A 20,661-nucleotide genomic window follows, 5' to 3' on the forward strand; every position below is an offset into this window, starting at 1 on the left:
AAATATATATTTAGACCCAGCAAATCAATTTAATATGAAAAGACAGTTGTATCCTTATACGAAATGACATTAAAAGTCATCTTAAATTAAGATAATAACAAAAGAAATCATAAAATCTGAAACTCTTTATTCTATTTGTACCCAGCAGTTCACTGTGTTCAAGTTGTTACGTTGTTTCTTCCGACAAAACTTCAAACCCAAATTTCACTTTTCATTATAATTGTCTCATCTCTCTAGCAAAGTTGTGAGTGCAATTTGTTGGACTGGCTTGGGAGACCCAGAAGGAGACTATGAATCTTGAGTAGTTTGCTAACATTTTGGAGGCTGTTGTCATCACTGACAAGGCCACCAGCAGATCCAAGGGCGTATTTATGCATATATACATCTTATCCTTCTCTTCCGTTCATCCCTCTCTTCTTCAATTCTTTTGTTTTGATCTTGTTATCACATCCATATATATATTTTTTTTCTTTTGTAAATTTTACATACATGGCTTCCTAATTGTTTTCTACCAGATCTTGATGAACATATACATGATTATATTTAATTAATTATGATATTAATCTTGGTTAATTTGTACTAGAGTACTAGTAGCTAATTTAATGGTGTTTATACATATGATGGTATATATGGGTAGGTAACCTTTCGTGAAGCGGAAGCAGCGATGAGTGTTTGTGTCAACACTGCCCCAAAGACTTATTAAAGGCTTCGGTAGTTAGCCACCAAACTAATAGGAAGAGCGAAGGAGGTAGCAATGACAACGAACTCTAATAGATAAATTCTTGAGTTTGGGACTAGGTGTGGGTTTTGCTGCGTGTGGGTTTTGGGTGTGAGTTTTGCTGGGTTTAATTAAAAGTGAGGGTATTATTGAAAAATTTGCTAGGTGCAATTAGAAATTCTATCATTTTGCTGGGTGTAAAAAACTTGTTGAGTCTAGATAGATATTTGCTGGGTACATTTAGAAATGAGAAAAATTCAAGTACCGTCCCCAAACTATGCTGCCAAGGCCAATTTGATACCCGAACTCTCAAAAGTATCAATGTGATACCCAAAGACCTATATTGGCATCAAGGTGATACTTCCGTCAAAAAAATTCAACGACTCCGTTTGTTTGTTGACGTGGCAAGCACGTGGGCAAAAAAAAAAGGACAAAATAGACTTTATACCCTTTTTTTTTTAATTCATTTCTTTTTCTTCTTTTTCTTTTTCTTCTTCTTCTTCTTCAACCTGACTCTTCTTCTTCTCTCTCCACCTCCTCTCTCTCCTCTCCTTCTCCACCACCCAAACCATCACTAACCCCACCGATATCCTCTCCTCTCCTTCTCCCCGCCTTCATCGACCGCGACCCCTTCCTCAAGTCCCTCATCTCCTGCCTCGACCTAGCCGCCAACCCCAACTCCCGATCCCTGCCGAACTCCGCTTCTCCTATCACCCTCCACCGCCGCCGCCGCCGCCAACCCAACCCATCCTCTTCATCATACTCTGGACCTCGTCAGCTCTGTTGCCCCCCAAGCATGAACCAAGAAAAAACAAGAACATCCAAAAGCTTATGGCCACAGAATTTGGCCAAACAAATAAAAAAATTCTTAACCAACCCATAATTTCCAATTCACTGGATTCATCAATCCCTCTTCTTCTATTTTTTTTTTTTTGCTCTGCATATTTTGTGTCCGTGTTGCCTTTCTGTTCTGCTTTTTTGGGTTTATGAGGATTTTTGGTGATTCTGGAATAGGCCCCCAAAGTTTGATTCTTTTGCTTGAATAGTTTTTATTGACAAAGAACGAGACTTTGACATGTTTGATGATCGTTTTTTTGTTTCTGTGCAATGCAAAAGCTTTGTTTTTTTTGGGTTTGTAGTTTATTGTGTGGTGATTTTGATTCTGGGTTTTGAGAAGTAGAGTTTAGGCTGATAATTGGGAGAGAGAGCTCTTCTTCAGTTGGGAGAGAGAGCTCTGTTCATGGGCATAAGAGGAGCTGGGGTAGTTTGAACTCGTGGAACGTCTTTCCGTCTGAACCACAAGGCTAGAGGATCACCATCGCCCCCTGAAATCCGTTTGAGATGGCGGCGACGGAGCCCAAGGCAGTGACTGAGGTCGCCAAGATGGACCTGTTCGAAGACGATGACGAGTTCGAAGAGTTTGAAATCAATGAAGAATGGGAGGACAAAGAGGAAGGCAAGGAAGTGACACAACAGTGGGAGGATGACTGGGATGATGATGACGTTAATGATGACTTCTCTCTGCAGCTGAGGAGGGAACTGGAAAACAACACTGAGAAGAAAGATTAGTCTGCAGGCTCAGTCATTTGCTCATCCCTTTCTGTTCTCTGCACCATATGAGTTGGTTGAAGTTGAGATGGGTTTGCTTGATTTTCTTTTCAAACCATCAGATGCCTCTTAGAGACATACGATGTTGTTGACATTTCTAATGAAGTTCTGTATTAAAGATTCTGTAGTTTGAGTTCTTAAGTCTTTTCGACTTCCCCTAAACGTTGTTAACTAGCAGTTGATCATTTGGTTAATTTCGTAACTGCTCTGTGCTTGCATTCTATGGCTTGGTCTTAATAGGGAGGAAGTGAGATAATTCCTTTCTATAATAATATTATCATGAATATGAAAAAAAAAAAAAAAAAAAGCAGCTGGGGTAGTAGTAAAGCTTAAAGCATCATCGACTCTCCTGATGATGATGATTCCAAGTTTTCTGGGAAAGTCCTCAGATCATCTGAGAAGAAGGAATAAGAAGATGAAGAAGAAGGAAAAAGAAAAAGAAGAAGGAAAAAAAAAACAATTAACAAAAGAAAAGGGCAAATTGGTCTTTTTCTTTATTTTTGGTCTTCACGTGCTTGCCACGTCAGCAAAGAAACGGCGCCGTCAGAAATTTTGGACGGAAGTATCACGTTGGTGTCAAAATATGTGTTTGGGTATCACATTGATACTTTTGAGAGTTCGGGTATCAAATTGGCCTTGGCAGCATAGTGTGGGGAGGGTAGCTGAATTTTTCTCTTTAGAAATACCCTAATATTAAATACAAAACTACTTATTTATTCTCAAGTTGAATGTTGCCCCCGAAGTCTAAGATATTCATCCGATCGGATTTAATTTAATTTAATTTTTAATTTTTAATTTTTTTACTGAAAAACTAAACCTTGCGTTACTCGGGCAAATTACATGTACAGGAAATTCATTCATCATTACACCAAGATCAGAACTGAATATACTGCCAGCAAAATATACTGTCCAGCATGATTGTTTTGAGAGGTCTACACGTATTGTGGGATCTAGCAACGGTTTAGTCTGCCTTCACTTTCGCATCAGCAAATATAAGTCAGGGGTAAAGTTCCGGAAACTTCTAATAATAAGTGACCAAGTCTGGCTCATAATTCTGCGTCAATTTCCAGAACGATATCATGGGGTCCTAGAAGTGAGGCAAAGGTAACCCCTTTCCGTTGTGGAAGATGACTCATCTTCTCCAATTCCTCCTCGGTCAAGCAGAAGTCGAAGATGTCAAGGTTCTGCCTCATTCTTTCCTTGTTGTAGCTTTTTGTTACTATGCTCACACCTTGTTCATACACCCATCTCAATGATATCTGCAACCATCAACCATTAATTGATCAACATTAGTTTCAAATTTTGTACTTCAATCCTTAAAATTGCATTTTCCAAACTCGTAAAATTTGTACCGTCGACGTACCTGAGCAGTTGTTTTTCCTCTGGCTAGGGCAATCTCTTCGATCACATCTGACCCCAAAATCCTATTGTCACCCCATTTAGTCCTAGCTGCTCCGAGCGGAGAGTAAGCCGTGACATGAACACCCTTTGCCTTGCAGAAGTCCCTCAATTTCTTCAGCTGCCAAGCTGGGTTCATCTCCAACTATACATATTTCAATAACTTTGGGTTAATTAACTGAATTAGGATAAATGACTTAGTGAACTAATTAAAATGAATCGTCGAGTAATCGGACTTGGTTGACGGCCGGAGGGATTTCGGCGAAGGAAAGAAGCTCCTCGAGCATACTGCATGTGAAGTTACTGACGCCAATACCTCTAGCAAGGCCAAGTTTCTTGCACTCTTCCATGGCTTCCCAAACAGATTTGAGATCAAGGGGCTGCACCAGATCTCTCTCAACAGGCATGCTTTTCACCTCTTTTCCCAATTTGAAAGGCCAATGTATGATGTACATGTCAATGTTGAGTAGATTCCTGCATCAAATTAATTAGTCAACTCTAATCAAACTGTTTATACGGACTTGTCATTAATATTGTACAACTAAAACCGGACTAATATATGCTAGCCCTTTAACATGTGCGGATTGGCTTTTGTTTATTTTATTTTTTTTAATTAAAAAATTTACAATAATTTCTCTTCTAATTTTGTGGAACCTTCTCCTTTTTTCATGGGATGTATTACAATTTTTTCAAATATGATATAGTCTATTGACTATCTTATCCACATATAGAAATAATTTGTTTATTAATATTTGTATAATGTGAGGGCATATATGGTACTTCAAAAATTTAACAATTCCCTAAAAAATTGGCTTAATTATATAACTAGCCTCTTGACACGCACTCTGTGCATGCCATTTGGCCGTTTATTTTTGAAAATTTATGAAAATAGATAAAGATTGAAAAACAAAAAAGAAAATAAATGGATAGTGGGTAGTTATTTTCAGTTTTATGGCTAATATCAATTTCACCCTCTCATGTTGAAAATATTGTTATTCTTCATATTAATAAACTATGGACATTACAGGTACTTCAAAAATTTAACCATTCTCTACATAATTGGCTTAATTAATAAAGATTATATATATATAAGATATAAGACTAGCATTTCTCCACACATGGTCTGCATGTGCAAGTTATTATTATTTTTTTTAAGAAAATAAAAAAGAAAATAGTTGGTTATTGTAGAGAAAAGAAAATGGAAGAGAGAAATGTGGGTTGTGGGTATTTTTTTAAAAATTTTTTTGAATAAAAATATATTTTGTAAATATGTAAATTATCCTTGTGATTTAATTAATTCTCAAAGTTTATTAATCTTCTACGGTCAATTCTGTTAAAATTTTAGATTTTGGCTAACAAAGCCTCTTCAAAATTACCTTAAACTGGTTTTGATGGACGACAGCACAAGGTCTTTGTCGGCGAAACTAGCCCAAAGCTTGGTTGTGATGAAGAGGTCATCCCTAGAGTTGATGAGTCCGAGATGGAGAGCCTCGTCTATGGCTGCACCGAGATCTTGCTCCGACCCGTAAGCAAAGGCGGTGTCAAAATGTCGGTAACCAGCTAGTGGCGGACGCACAGTGGGACGAGTGGGGGCAGCTGCCCCCACTGAGCTTTTGACATTTGGCAACTGAGCATTTTATATATATATATATATATATATATATATATATATATATATATATATATATATATTGACATATGCAACTGAGCTGCCCCCACTGAGCTTCCGGAGATGTTTCTTTTCTAATATATATGTATATATATATTGACATATGCAACCGTGCATCTCACCAAATCTCTACCATTCATATATACTTTTATATATGCAAAGGCTGACCCTTTTCCCAGAGTCCCAGACGACCCTAGACCTTTTCTTCTTCTGTTTGTTCTACTGAGAATCCCCAAACAACCAAACTCAGTACTCAAACAACCAAACTCAATACTTCCAGTCTTTGATTCGAGTCCGACGTCATCGACTCTTTTAGTTTTCCATATATGCTCTTCTGCAACTCAGCCTTGGATTGATCATTGATGTATCTTAAAGGTTACTTCTTTATCTTCTAGTTTACTTCCCAAATATGACTTTGTTGATTAGATTAAGTTACTCTTTTTTATGAAAATTGCAGTTGTGAAAGATTAAAGATGGAGAGATTCTTTAAACGAACATCAAATGAGTTATCATCACCCCTCATAGAGAGTGAAAGATCAAAACAGAGTCGGGTAGAAATTGATTTGGCTAATCTTCCTTCTGATCCTGGAGAAAGAACTAAAATTTCAGATTATCATCCCAATCTTAGGGATCAAATTAGAAGAGAGTATCTGCTAATAAGAGGTCCTTGTCAGCCTAGAAATCATCAGTTTGTCCAAACACAGTGCGGAGAAGGGAAACGAAGGTTTGTCTCTGATTGGTTTAATGACTTCCCTAATTGGTTAGAATATAGCGTAGCCAAAGATGCTGCATTTTGTTTGTGTTGCTATCTGTTCAAATCAAATGTTGGTGAGCAAGGAGGAGGTGATTGTTTTACTGGTATTGGTTTTCAAAATTGGAAGAAAAAAGAAAGATTGCATGATCATGTAGGGAAGCAGATATACTTTGATTGCATTCCTTTACTTCCTCTTTGGTGCAAATATGTTAATGAATGAGTCACTTGAAATTTTCCATTAAACTCTGTTTCTTTGAATGAGTAAACTATGCTTCCTATTTGGTGCAAGTTTGTTAATAAATGAGTCACTTGAAACCTGCCCCCAGTGATATATATTCCTGCGTCCGCCACTGTAACCAGCTCTGATCGCTTTGAGAATGGCAGCCTTGGCGGTTTCTGGGTCGGCCCGAGGGTACGATGAAGTTCCCATGCCGATGATAGGCATGGTTAGGATCTCATCACTGGAGGAGCTTAGGGTTACTGAAGGAACCGTTGCCATTGAATTGAAACTGATGGATTAGATCTGAGATGTCTTCGGTTAAATACCTCGGGTTTCTTTTCAAAGAGAAACAGATTCGGAAGGTACGGTAGATGAGCCCGGGGTGGTTTCCAACTGCACCAACGCCTGCCTTCCGTTTATTATATAGGTACGGTACGGTTGCCGTGCTACCATGCTTTTCTTTATCCTCTCTTTTTCTTTTCTTGGCCTTGTGTCATGATGTCGTGGATTTTGGCCCTACCGGACAAGAGAAATCATACTTTTTATTGGTCTTCAATTTCCTTTAATTATCTACCGATTGCTAAAAAATAAAATAATTTAGTGATATTTTTTATTATTATTTGCAACCGTAAATAACATTCATACGGTATCTAATTGAATAATAATTCATTCTTCAATTTTATCATTTTTTTTGTTAAAATGTTTCATGTGGTTATAGCTTTGTCAAGATATAAGTTGGAAAGAGAGATAATTGCGTACGCTAAATTAATATTTTGTAAACACTAATTTAACTCCCTTGCGAAACAAGATCAAGATTGCTGATTATAATTAAGGATCAGAGTCAAGTGTGTCTGCTTGATTAAGGAGCAAGTCTCTCGAGTTCCCCTTGATTTAGGAGCAATATACTCGACATTTATAAAACGGTCATAATTTCCACAATCTATCAGTATTAATTAAGTCTCCAACAGAATACCTATTTTAAAAAAAATTTGAAATTTAACAAATTTTGGGATAAGTTTTATCTCCAGCAGAATACCTATTTAAAAGCTAAACTTAGCTTTAGCTAAATATAGCTAGAGAGGAGAGAGAAAATAACTCAAGTAAAATCTTCAACGTTCCAATTCTTCAGTTCCAACGTTCCAATTTCTGAGTTCCAACGTTCTAATTTCTGAGCTCTTGATTCCGGCCAAATCGTGGCAGGTTTCCTGTTTCAAAAGCTTCCTCTCGTCCTCGCGGACTTATCCATGGTGTTCGTTTATCTAGATAACAAGTTTTGAGGGAGAATCGAAGAAGATAGTTTTTTCTTAATTTTCTGGCGAGTTGCCGGTGACGTTAGGCTTCGAACCAGGTATCAAACTTGATCTTCTTATCGGGCTCTGCCTCTTTGTGTACTTGAAATCGAATTTGGTTGAGATTGGAAGATATTGAGTTTTGGGCAGTGGTTTGGCCACCGTCTCTTTACTGTTCACGACCGCGGTTTGTTATTCATTGGTCAATTTTCGACCATAATCCAATCTATTGGATTGAGCTTTACACAGTGATATACTTGAATTCGAGTTTGGAGGAGGTTTGAAGAAATTGGAATTTGGGAGGTGTTCTGTTCGTTTCGGGTTCACTGTTGTTTATGGTGGTTCTGCATTTAGGTCAGCATGTAGTCATTTTGATCTTGACAGAAATTTCAAAATAGGAATTAGACGGTGGTTCTACTTGAATTTTAGAAAGAAGAAGACTTGGAGTGATGGCTAGTTTCAACTGTTGAGAGCAAGGATTGATTACCTACAATGAAGAAACTGAAAAATTGTATGGAAGCCTAGAGAATTGAGCAGCGTAGTATAAGATAAATCCAGAGAGAACAATCCTTTTGAAATTAACTCAAGAATAGCTATCCTTGCTGGAGGACAACTCTCAAATTGGATAGTTATATTTAACTTTTAGCTATGTTTATAGCAAACACTGTTGGAGATGCGGCTTAAGGTTAAATTTTGCTAAACCCTTCCATTGCCCCTCTTTTAATATAACTTTATAGCAAAAAATAAAATAAACAAAGGACAAAAGAGTAACTAAGGCAGTAGAAAACCTAGGAGGATCAGTGTTAATCGTCTCCCACGTTTAGCAAAATATCGAAAACCGTTCTCCTTCTTCTAGATCATGCACAAACCAGTTATTGGTAGGTAGAAGATGATCTCCTCACCCGGTTGTTGGTAAGTGGAAGACGATCTCCTCACGCATAAGTTCATCAATAGAAAATCAACTAAAATGTAGATTCCTATCGAAATTATCTCTGGTTCAAGTGGTTGTTATACACAATTTTTAGGATTGTATTTTCCTATTTGTTTACACAAACAAAATATATGTAGATGTTAAAGGGAAGCAGATGAGTATGCTTAGTTACAGAAGATTCAATCAAGCAAGGGTATAAGGGTACATGGTGTTCCTCACCCACGCAGACATTCAACATAAACAGTTACCAGAAGCCCACGTTACATAGGTAGTTGCCGTTCTACTCCAACACTCTCATCATCAAATTCTCTAGGTTCTCTTCTTATTTTGGTGTGTCATGCATTTCCATCTCGCACCATGGAATTTAAATTCAAATCTAAATCATCTCGGGTATTCAGATTTTTGTCATAGATGAAAATTTGAGGGATTTGAAGATCTGGTTTATGTAACAGGTCAAGAAAGAAGGAAGACTTTATGGGAATTTCCAAGTTTGTGCTAGCTTCTCTGTCTATACACGCAACTTGGAGTGAAATTTAATTGTAATTTCTTTGTGTTACAATAAAGCAGTTCTGCCATCAAGGATCAAACCCAAAAGGATAGGTTGTTGGTCCCTGCCGAATTGTCGAGTTATTTGGGTTCTAAGATGTATTATTTGATAAAAGTGATGTCAATATCCCTTTTTCCTTTTTTCTTTTTTGTGGAAAACTTAAATTATGGGGATGCCTTCTGAATCACGTGTTTTATAAATCACAGATCAGCATTAGCAAGTCTTTTGTTACTTGGTTGATGCAACATGAGAGATCTTACTTATACTTCTCTCCAGTTGATGGTGTCTCATAAAATGAAAGTGAATGACAAGGTAATTCTATAATCACTTCAAGATTAATATGCTGATTTGTGTGAGATTTTTTTTTAGCTATAAGGGTGTTTGAAGTTTTGTATCATTCCATAATTTATTTATTTTAAAATATTTTTCCCCTATGATTCTATGAATACACCTTTTTTTTTTTTTTTTCCAAAGGAAATTACCTGCTCGGAATTTAGGTTAATCTTCCCCCTAATCACATTTTTACTTCTCTTGCTTTAGGCTGTCTAAGTGAAGCTCATTGATGACCATTATTTCTCTTGAAAGCTTAAATCGCTTGGAAGTATAGTTATAACATGGGCAGATCGAAAGTAACGAATATGCTGAAAGTAACCTCTTTGTATCCTCTCTGCACATTTGGCAAAACTTTTCGGTCAAAATTTCAAGTCAGGTACATTTGTTCAAAACATATATTGCAATTGGTGTGTGCATCAATTTTTTTTTCCTCTTTGTTTTTGAGTGGGATTTTTTGGTTGTAATTTGAAGATTTTTTTTTTTCTGAGAAATGTGAATACTTTGGTCACCTAGCATGATGCCTGATACATTTTGACATTTCAGTTCTTTCACAGGTTTACTTGCTTTGAAGTTCTTAGATTTGGTTGAATCTGCTCCTAATTCATGTTTTAAATCTCTTGCTTTAGATTGCCCAAGAGATTAGTGCCAATGGTTACCTCTGTAAGACAAGAAACCTTCAAGACTTGATACATATCAGACCATCAGATCACTGGCTGGTGCATTACTGTATAGCTAGCTAGCTGGGTTATATTATTTCATTTGTGTGTCAATATGATGATTCTAAGATATGATTTTCAGATGTTGTACCTACATACTGATCTATTCCAAACGTTCAATATTCTGTTAAGCTAAAGTGAACATTTGCGTCCTGTTTGCGATTATTATTCCTTGGATACGCCTATCTAGTGGTACACCTAAAATAGGCGTAATAATTTAACCCTGCAATCACAAATATTAGTCAATCGTAGTATAGGAAAGAAGGGGTCTCCCGCAGAGGATTGTGCTTAATATGCAAATCTAGACTCGAAAACAGACAAAACACTAAAACTGACCTCTAATAAAGACGAAATTAAAAACCCTATCTAGACACAACGAAAAATTATGAAAATTTACATACACGAACTAGACACACTAAGAACGACTCACACAAAATTTTAGGGGAATCGGAGTTGATTTACTATACTAAATAAATAAAGGAAAACAGAGAATAGAAAGTGATGAAAATAAAGAATTGTTTTTGGGTTTTGAAATAAATGATAAAAGGCTAGCTAGGAACTACTTCTCACCACTAGACAATGATTACACCTATGATATGTTTACCAACTTGTTTCAATTCATTCGGATGTCCTTACCCAAGCTAAGCCAATGATGTGTTGATCTTAGCCTATCAATCTTTCTTACTTGGTATGTTAAGAGAATGATGTCTTCAACTTAACCTAGCTTCTAGAATGGAACCTAGAGTGATGTTCTCGCACAGCTCTCACCTAGAAGTCATTAAGGTAAAAAAGATTATGAATAAGGCTAGGCAATTTCGGTACTGATGTTGTCCTAATCTACCTAGATATTGGTTCATAAGAATGGATCTCAAGTCATTCAATCGCTACTCTAGAATGCATATAGACATGGATGATCATACACACATTCATAGAAATATAACCTAGCATGCTTACTAATGTTGGCCACCACTAACAAACATACAAGATTAATCAATGATAAACCAATGAACCAATAAACAACCAAAATCCAAGAAACATATTAATAAACACCAATATCATAAATAACATCATGTCTAGGGCTGAAAGCAGCCCCTAACTATGGAAAACTATTAGCAAGACATAAAAGAAATAAAATAAAACAAGAAAAGAGAGGAAGGAGAGGATGGCGGTAATGGACTGATGTTGTGCGTCCCAAGATGTCTACAATGATGCCCTAGACTCCTTTTTATATAGTTATTGCGTCAAGACTTATTCTCCTCCAAGAACTAAGGAATTTGATCTCTAATTAAAGAAGAACTTTTAATTCTTCTTCCCTTATAGCTCTAGGAGACAACCTTTCCTTGTTTGGACTCAGATTCACGAGCAGCCTGACCTCCTTCTACTAAATCAGTCATAACTTCTTCTAGAAAAATCATATTCATGAACCGTAAAAATCTTTGGAAACTAGACATCCGAGGCTTTCCATCAATATAAAGATCATTATCTGGATCGTCCTGAGCTGCTCTCAGTACTCTGTCGAAGTTGACTGATCTGCACAGGCAGATTTGCTGATTTTGGCTTTCAATCTCTCTTTTGCTTCTTTTCTTCTTCTTTGCTCTAAAATACCTACAAAACATATAAACAAAATAAATAACTAGAAAATATCAAGAACTAACAATGAAAATATAAAGGAATTTGATATAAATAATGTACAATTACGCTCCTATCAAATACCCCCACACTTGGACTTTGCTAGTCTCTAGCAAACAAAAGAAATTAACTAAACTAAACCAAGGACACGGACCTAATGTCTTCCAAACATCCTAGAGAACGTATAATGCCCACACATATAGTCAACAAGAATCAAGCAATCATATATCAAATCACAACTTCACTTAAAAGCTAATTTATTTTGATAACCATTATGCTCAAAATTTAATGCAAGGATAATCAAACCAATGCAACAAAAGAAACCCAACCTCCTTATGGGTCGAACAAGTGTCAACTCAATTTCTCACAAGGATGCACTCAATTTCTTTTCACTCATGATTTTCTGACTATAGCATAAGCCTATATTTTCACTCAAGTTATATGTGAGAGGAATGATATATAAAGGCAAACAAATAGCTCACATATGATAACAAGAAAGAAAAGCTTTTTCTGAAAATATTTTTCAATAAGGATCTCATGAAAGATACCAACTACTTGCACAAATGGACCTAAACCATATGCTCACTCCCACACACAAATCTCCACAGATCAATCGCCGTCTCCAATGATCAGATAGGTCTTCGATTAAGGTTGTAATGGGGCCATGGGTGTAGGTTAAAAGAAAGAAAGGATAGGAAATAACAAAGATTCTAAAAACCTAGTGAAGCATGTAGTGAAGTAAGAGATAAAAATCTTTGAAGTCCTCAAGGTATAATGTCTGAAACATTCGTGAAGTAGGACAAATGCCATATTCTTCATGTTGGGCCTTCACATCTAAACAAACTCCTTTTTTCACTTGGTGGATCAGATCCGAACTTTGTATTTTTTTTTTTAATTGCCGAATACTTTCTTTTTTTTTCTTTTTTTTTTCACGGCAATATATTTTATCTTTTCTTTTGATCATGAATATGATTCCCCCACACTTGCTCTTTACAACAATCACCTTGAACGAAAACATCTCATGAATATAGCTCCACTAAATCTTTAGAATAAGGGTAAAGGAAAAACTATATTAGGCTCAAGGTTAAGGATTATGTGGGTGATGAAAGAAAAGGCTAAATGTAGGCTCAAATGGGTTAACTAGGGGTTGCACATCTTGTGTGCATAAAAGGGACACAGGTTAATTTGGCTATGGTGGTGATTCCTAGTGCCTTCTTCCCTTCAAATGTTCAAGCTTAAATTGATAAAAGTTTCGACAGGCATAAGAGTGAGTTCTAGTAATCTCTATAGTCCATTAAAGAGCTATGGCAAGTAGTCAATCAAGATGAAAGAATAATGAGATCAACAAATTCCATGCCAAGAAAATAAGATATTTAAACGCTCAGAAAAGAATAGCACATATATAGGCTCAAAAGCTCACAAAGGTTCAAATTAAATTTAGCTCATTCTAGCATGCATCAATTGAATTTCAATCATTACACCAATCTAACTGTCAATGCAAGACAAGTTAAGCATAATAATCATAAAAATATATTAACAATTACTTGAAATCATGAATCAATACATGCTTGCAATCATCTTTTGACCATAATATTTATCTGTAAAAGTTCATGCTCATCATAGTGTTGGAAGACTCCTAAGACTCAACAGAAAATAAACTAAAACTAGCTAAACTTTTTTTTTTTTATATCGAAAACACAAAACTAACAACCTAAATACAGCAAAAAGTTTCAATTTTCTTCCCCCCACACTTAAACCAAATATTGTCCTCAATGTTTGACAAATAATCACATGCAATGAAAAGATTTAAGTATAGAAAGAGAGAGAAAAGAAAACAACAAAAACAAGTATAGTTAAGAAAAGTAGAGAATGCTCCCTCTTGTAGACCTCCCAATGCACAGGACCTTTGGAGACGAACTAAAGACACCAACCTCAAGGCTTATTAAGCCTTGACTTCCTAACATAAGCTCCATGCCAAACATGCTCCAAAGGTACTCCAATAATGCTTATAGACAATAGGAAACATCACTTTTGACAAACTGATTTAAGATAAAACTTTGCAGCGGCCCTTATTTCGATGCTCATAATTCACCCATAAAGAATTAGAATCCAGATTTTTCACTTGAATTTAAAAGTTCACATTCAGAGGTTTCCATACATATGTAGCACAAATTCTAACTCCAAGGAATGTGGAAACAAGAGGCCTGCAAATTTAGCTAAAAATATGAAAACTGACAGAATTCTGGCAGACTGACCTTTGTCCATTCAAACCTGAATAACGGAATATCTGTATATCATATTGAAAAGCCATTTCGTAGGAATGAAGTAGACATCTGGGGCTTCGAATCCATGTAAAGTTCATTATCTGGATCGTCCTGAGCTGCTCTCATTACTCTGTCGAAGTTGACTGATCTGCACAGGCAGATTTGCTGATTTTGGCTTTCAATCTCTCTTTTGCTTCTTTTCTTCTTCTTTTCTCTAAAATACCTACAAAACATATAAACAAAATAAATAACTAGAAAATATCAAGAACTAACAATAAAAATATAAAGGAATTTGATATAAATAATATACAAGTACGCTCCTATCATCTAGCTTCTTCATTATGCATGCAATTTTTTCATGGGATATCCTTCTTCATGTGTGTTTTCCCATTGAATAATAGCTAATTTTTACTATTGGTCTTGAACCATCTTAATGAATATATTTGTTTCATGGGTTACTTTCCCAACCGCATTTGTCAAACTCATAATATGTTGATATCTAATGAGGTTCATTTTTTGGCGAGAAAGCCAGCTAAACTGAAGCATCTAATGGTGAATATAAATATCCAGTGGAAACTAAGGTCAAAAGTTGATCAAAGAAGAGGAAGCTAAAATTTGGAAAATCAACCTAGCTAGAAGAAGTGATCAATATGCCAAATCATTATTAATTAAGGACACAAAAGAAAAGCAAAATGAGAAGGAAGAAGGGAAGGCAAAAGAAGTTGATGAAAGGGGGTTGAAAACCAACCGATACTGATCTACATATATATGCATGGGAGGTCAAATGTTTACCAAAGTTGATGTCTATTGAAAACCATGCTAGAAGTGAAAGTCATTAAATGTCATCCATTGGCAAGAGTATAGAGGTTGATGCATTTCTTCCATGTTACAGAGATTAATGATATCGATCAGTTTAGTAATAGATTCTTTTTAGCTTATGTTGCAAGGTTTCCATGTTCGTTCATGGTGATCATTCACGATTTCCACACTACTTCTTATATTCAAGTTTATAGAGTTGTCATGTGTTTACTTTGACATTAAGAAAAAAAACATAAGCAATTAATTACAAAGTGGTTTAACCTAAAGAGATGTTGTTTAGAACATTCGTGGACCCGAAAGTGTTTAAACCGAAAGTAGTAAAAGAAACAAGCTAATTGCGCGTGCAGGAAGGCCAGTGATATATCATGTGATTAATTTGAAAAATAAGAGCAATCCATAAATTTTTTTTTTTTGATCAAGAAGAAACTTTATTAATAATGAACTGGATACAATGAGTTTTGGCATCATCTCATACACAGAAATGGCCACTGGACTTCACACTGGAACTCCAACATGACTGGAACTCCATAAATTATGCATATATACATTGACAAAAAAAAAACACTATGCATATATACGGTAAACGTGTAGGACCTCCGATGTCGGAGATAAACGTCGTATGGAACCCCGCAACAGGACAACATAGGTATCTTGCTGAACCTTTGTCTTTAGATGAGGATTTAAGGGAGGATACTCTCTCATCAATTTTAGGGTTTGGATTCACGCACACCAGTGATTACAAAATGTTGAGAATTTCCCGAAGCAGGGATCGCAATGGCTATGAAGAGTTTACATATCTAACCCAAGTCTTCACCCGAAGCGAAAATTCATGGAGAGAAGTTAAGGATTGTTTTCCATTTGGTGATTACAACTTTTACGTCGAGTCTTCGACTACTTCGACTGGAGTGGTGTACTGGTTGGCAAGAAGACATGTATTAGGTAATAATTGTCCATCAGGTGATTATGATGTTCTCTCGTTCAATTTGCATGATGAGGTAATCCAGAAGATATCATTGCCTTTAGGAAACAGATTCCTAAGCTTCTTATGAAAAATTATGTTGCCAATTGTGTGGTTTGTACGCGACTCTAAGGATGCGCCCCACGCGCGCAGAAGAAAAGGAAAAACCCGGAGTTGTTCGTTTCTCTCCCGGCCGAGCGCCACCGGCGATCTTGCCGTTGCGTTCCGGCCCGGGAGGGGATGGCGTTGCTGGTTAGTGGTGGGTCTTCAGGGCAGAGACGCGGTCCAGGGGAGGAGGGTGGGTTCTTGATCTCGGGCTGGGTAGATCTCTCGATCTGTCCCTCTCGGATCAGGGGCGACAGCGGTTGTGGGGATGCAACAAATTGCTTCTGGCCGGCGGTGGGAGATGGCGTCATCAGAGAAGCAATCTGGGTTATGGTGGATGCGGGTAACTCACGGCAGAAGGGATCCCGGTTGGGATCTGTTTCTGTCGTGTTTCTAGATCTGGTTGCGGTGTCAATTGGGTGTAGAATTTGTCTGCATCTTGGCAAGGTGGAGAGGCGGTATCAGGATGGGGCGAGGCCGTGGGGTGGCGTTGATGGTGCTTGCCGGCGGCGGGATTGGGTTTCTGCATTGGTTGATTACTGCTCGGGGAAGTGGGTGTTGGGCCGGGCCCCTGTTTTTGGGCCTTGTTGGTGTGGCTTGGTTTCCGTTTGTTTTGGTTTTAGTTGTGTTTTAATTAGGGTTTTTTGTTTGGTTTGGTTAGGTTTAATAAGTCCCTACTCTTCTGAGCTAGGGTGGGTCTCCTACTCTGTTGAGATAGTAGTTGGTCTAGGTGTTCGGCCATGTAGTGTCATTCCCGAGGACGAGGACGATTTTGTTCAACTCTGGTTTACTTCTGTTGTCAATTTGCTGGTATGCGATCCTTTACACGTGGTCTAGTACCTTCGGACACGGTGTTGAAGAGGACGCTGCCTTCTTGGCGGTTGATTATAAGGTTTTACTGGAATTTTCGGGGTCAAATGTTCAAAGTAGCCTTGGAAATGGGCGCTTGGTGGTTAGAGTTTGGGCCCTTTGGCCTGATGGTCTCTGTAACCGTGGTTTCTTGGGGTTTAGGTTCATGTCCCCCCCCATTGTAAGCGTGATTGATTAATGGATATTTTCTGTTCTCAAAAAAAAAAAAAAAGATATCATTGCCTTCAGAATTCCTCAATGATTATAATTGTGTTTTTCGACTGTATTCATGGAAGAATTCGGTTGGGCTCTTAGCATGGAGTAGGCCGGAGTGGAATGGGTCGTGCAAGAATGATATTTGGGGGATGATGTATATATTCTTAACACGTCCCCGCACATGTGACAAATTTTCAAGCCATATACGTGGACAACTTTGGGTGACGTGGAGCCACAATTTTAAAGTCATACATGTGGACAACTTTGGGTGACGTGGAGCCCGTGTTGCCGCGAGGCATGCACACGTATAATCTGGTTCTGATACCATGATAAAGTGGGTTCACATTCAAAACTAATTGACAATGAATGGAGTGGCCCAAACTCTTATAAACTCTTATAACAATGTGAGATGTATATATTCTCAACAGAAATTCTATTAAATTACCAGTCAAATTTCTTTACTTAGGTTTGTGCTCATATCAAAAGAGTGGTATGCTCTCATCAAAAGCTCTCATTTCATTACAGTTCACCAAAATTACATTCATAGTTTGAATCCAAATCTCTGTTCGCTGAATACGTTCAATGGAAATGAACATCAGTTTTTGTTGCTTGGCAAAGAAGACACACTTTTGACGTTAGATTTACCTGTACCTGTCCGGCATGCATGATTGTTTAAAGAAGCTATACATTGTGGGAATGTGGGATACGTAACAATGGTTTGGTCGGCCTTGTTTTTTTTTACAAGATGATCAAAGAGTTTCACTCCTGCCCCCATGGTGACTCGAACCCATGACTTCGTACATAGGTAGTGGGTGCTCTAACTACTGAACTAACACCCTTGGAAATTGGAACCCCAAGTGAGATAATCGTCATATGGAACCCAACAAGAAGACAAAATACCTATCTTCCTATACCTTTACCCTTGTCTTCTGATGAGGGTGTAAGGGAGGGTAATATCCATCCATCAATCCTAGGTTTTGGATTCATTTTTTGACTTTGTCAAGGGGAACCCAAAGGCTTCCTAGGCCCAAGATAAGTCAAAATATAACAAGAAACAAGAGACAATTTTGGCTGAATTACTTTTTGATATTTCATTCACGCCAACACTCCCCCTCAAGTTGGCGCATACAGATCATGAATGCCCAACTTGCCAAGTGAGTCATGAAATGCCTTGCTCGATACTGCTTTCGTGAGAACATCAGCTAACTGTTCTTCTGAGTGGACAAACGGAAAAGAGATAAGCTTAGCATCAAGCTTCTCTTTAATGAAATGTCTGTCAACCTCAACATGCTTAGTTCTGTCATGTTGAACTGGGTTGTGAGCAATATCCACCGCTGCCTTATTATCACAATACAAATCCATGGCTCGTTTGGGTTTAAATCCCAAATCACGAAGTAAATTTCTCAACCAAAGTAATTCACAAACTCCATGAGCCATACCTCTATACTCTGCTTCAGCACTTGACCTTGCCACAACCTTTTGTTTCTTACTTCTCCAAGTAACAAGATTACCACCTACAAAAGTGAAGTAACCAGAAGTGGATTTTCTATCTGTAACACAACCTGCCCAATCTGCATCTGTATAACCACTAACATCCAGATGATTATGCTTTGAAAACATCAAGCCTTTTCCAGGCGCAGACTTTAAATACCTCAGAATACGGATCACAGCTTCCATATGAGTTTCACTTGGATTATGCATGAATTGACTCACAACACTAACTGCATATGCAATGTCTGGCCGAGTATGTGAGAGATAAATTAATCTGCCAACTAATCTTTGATAGCGAGCTTTCTCTGTAAGAGTTTGATTAGGGTACTCAGCCAGTTTATGATTCTGCTCAATAGGAGTATCAGCAGGTCTACACCCTAGCATTCCTGTCTCTGTCAACAAATCAAGCACATATTTTCTCTGACACAAGAAAATTCCTGAACTCCCCCTGGCGACCTCAATCCCCAAAAAATATTTAAGAGAACCAAGATCTTTCATCTCAAACTCTGATGCAAGCAGATCTTTTAATCTTTCAACCTCCTCTGAATTATCACCAGTAATTATCATATCATCAACATAAATAATCAAGGCAGTTAATTTACCTTCACTGCGTTTCAGAAACAATGTATGGTCAGAGTTGCTCTGCTTGTACCCAAACCGACGCATAGCTTGAGAGAATCTTCCAAACCAAGCTCGTGGTGATTGTTTGAGTCCATACAAGGACTTATTTAACTTACACACAAATCTACCTCTTGTGCTTGCCTCATATCCTGGTGGTAGATCCATATAGACTTCTTCAGATAGCTCTCCATGAAGAAAGGCATTCTTTACATCAAATTGTTGCAAAGGCCAATCTAGACTAGCTGCTAGAGACATCAACACTCGAACAGTATTAATCTTTGCTACTGGAGCAAAGGTCTCCTCATAATCCACGCCATATGTTTTAGTATATCCCTTTGCAACAAGTCTTGCCTTATACCTGTTCACTGAACCATCTGCATTGTGTTTGATAGTAAACACCCATCTACATCCAACAACTCTCTTTCCTTGTGGAGGTGGCACCAACTCCCAAGTATTATTCTTCTCCAATGCCTCCATCTCTTCATTCATCGCTTGAGACCATTTAGGATCCTTGAGAGCATCCTGCACTTTACTGAGAACACATACAGAGGATATTTGATTCACAAAAGAAGCATGGGATTTGGATAACCGGTGGGTGGATACAAAGTTAGCTATGGCATACTTAGACTTAACATCTAAACTTGGCTCATATTGACGAGGTGGTTTACCACGGGTGGACCTAGGAGGCAAAACATACACACTATCACAATTATCAGAGTTAGAAGAAACACCACTAACCTCAAGATTGGGACGCTCCTCAGGGATTGGTTGACAAGGGTTATCAGTATCTAAGAGGGGTGGAGGAGCTTGGCCTTCTTGAACTGCTAAATTTTGGACGTCGTGTTCGCTGGCATTCTCAGATGAAGATTGAACAGGGGAGACCACTGATGGAGAGGGAGAGACTGAGTGATTAGGAGCTTCTTCTTGAAGGGTAGACGATTCGACAATTGTATTTTTTGGTTCGGACCTTGCAACGCTCTGTTCGGCAGTTGCATGATGAATGGTAGACGATTCAGTAATTGCCTTTTCTGTTTCTGCAGGAGTGTCACCCAGTTCGACAATTGTATTTTTTGGTTCGGAACTTGCAACGCTCTGTTCGGCAGTTGCATGATGAATGGTAGACGATTCAGTAATTGCCTTTTCTGTTTCTGCAGGAGTGTCATTGGCTTCAATTGGCTGAATTTTAATCCCACAAGACTTCTCTTCCAAAAAAGTGCGTTTCTCCCCCTGAAGTGAAGGATTGATGGGAGAAAAATAGCATGCATCCTCATAAAAGGTGACATCCATGGTAACAAAAACTTTCTGTGTAGGAGGATGAAAACACTTGTAGCCTTTCTGATGAACACCATAGCCCACAAATACACACTTTAATGCCCTGGCATCGAGTTTGGACCGTTGATTCTTAGGAACATGGACAAACACAACACACCCAAAGACACGAGCAGGGAGATTAGAAAACGAAGGGACAGACACATGATTTGAAAGGGCAGCATAGGGGGTTTGACCATTGAGAACAGAGGAACGTA

General features: G+C 37.8%; 2 protein-coding genes across 2 annotated transcripts; one reads left to right on the forward strand and one right to left on the reverse strand.

The window, feature by feature from the left end:
• Nucleotides 1–2,004: 2,004 nt before the first annotated feature.
• LOC133746389 (protein DELETION OF SUV3 SUPPRESSOR 1(I)-like) lies at nucleotides 2,005–2,403 on the forward strand. Its single transcript, XM_062174564.1, has one exon. It carries the CDS (start codon nucleotides 2,060–2,062, stop codon nucleotides 2,285–2,287), a length of 228 nt encoding a protein of 75 aa, XP_062030548.1. The 5' UTR covers nucleotides 2,005–2,059; the 3' UTR covers nucleotides 2,288–2,403.
• Nucleotides 2,404–3,242: 839 nt separating this feature from the next.
• LOC133707543 (D-galacturonate reductase-like) lies at nucleotides 3,243–6,737 on the reverse strand. The gene is made up of 5 exons (XM_062133195.1): nucleotides 6,505–6,737; nucleotides 5,101–5,284; nucleotides 3,961–4,198; nucleotides 3,690–3,869; nucleotides 3,243–3,585 (listed from the first exon to the last, which is right to left on the reverse strand). The coding sequence occupies exons 1-5, from the start codon at nucleotides 6,644–6,646 to the stop codon at nucleotides 3,373–3,375; spliced, it is 957 nt and encodes a 318-aa protein (XP_061989179.1). The 5' UTR covers nucleotides 6,647–6,737; the 3' UTR covers nucleotides 3,243–3,372.
• Between the last annotated feature and the right edge of the window lie 13,924 nt (nucleotides 6,738–20,661).

This window comes from Rosa rugosa, chromosome 4 (assembly GCF_958449725.1).
Source record: "Rosa rugosa chromosome 4, drRosRugo1.1, whole genome shotgun sequence".
Lineage (NCBI taxonomy): Eukaryota > Viridiplantae > Streptophyta > Magnoliopsida > Rosales > Rosaceae > Rosa > Rosa rugosa.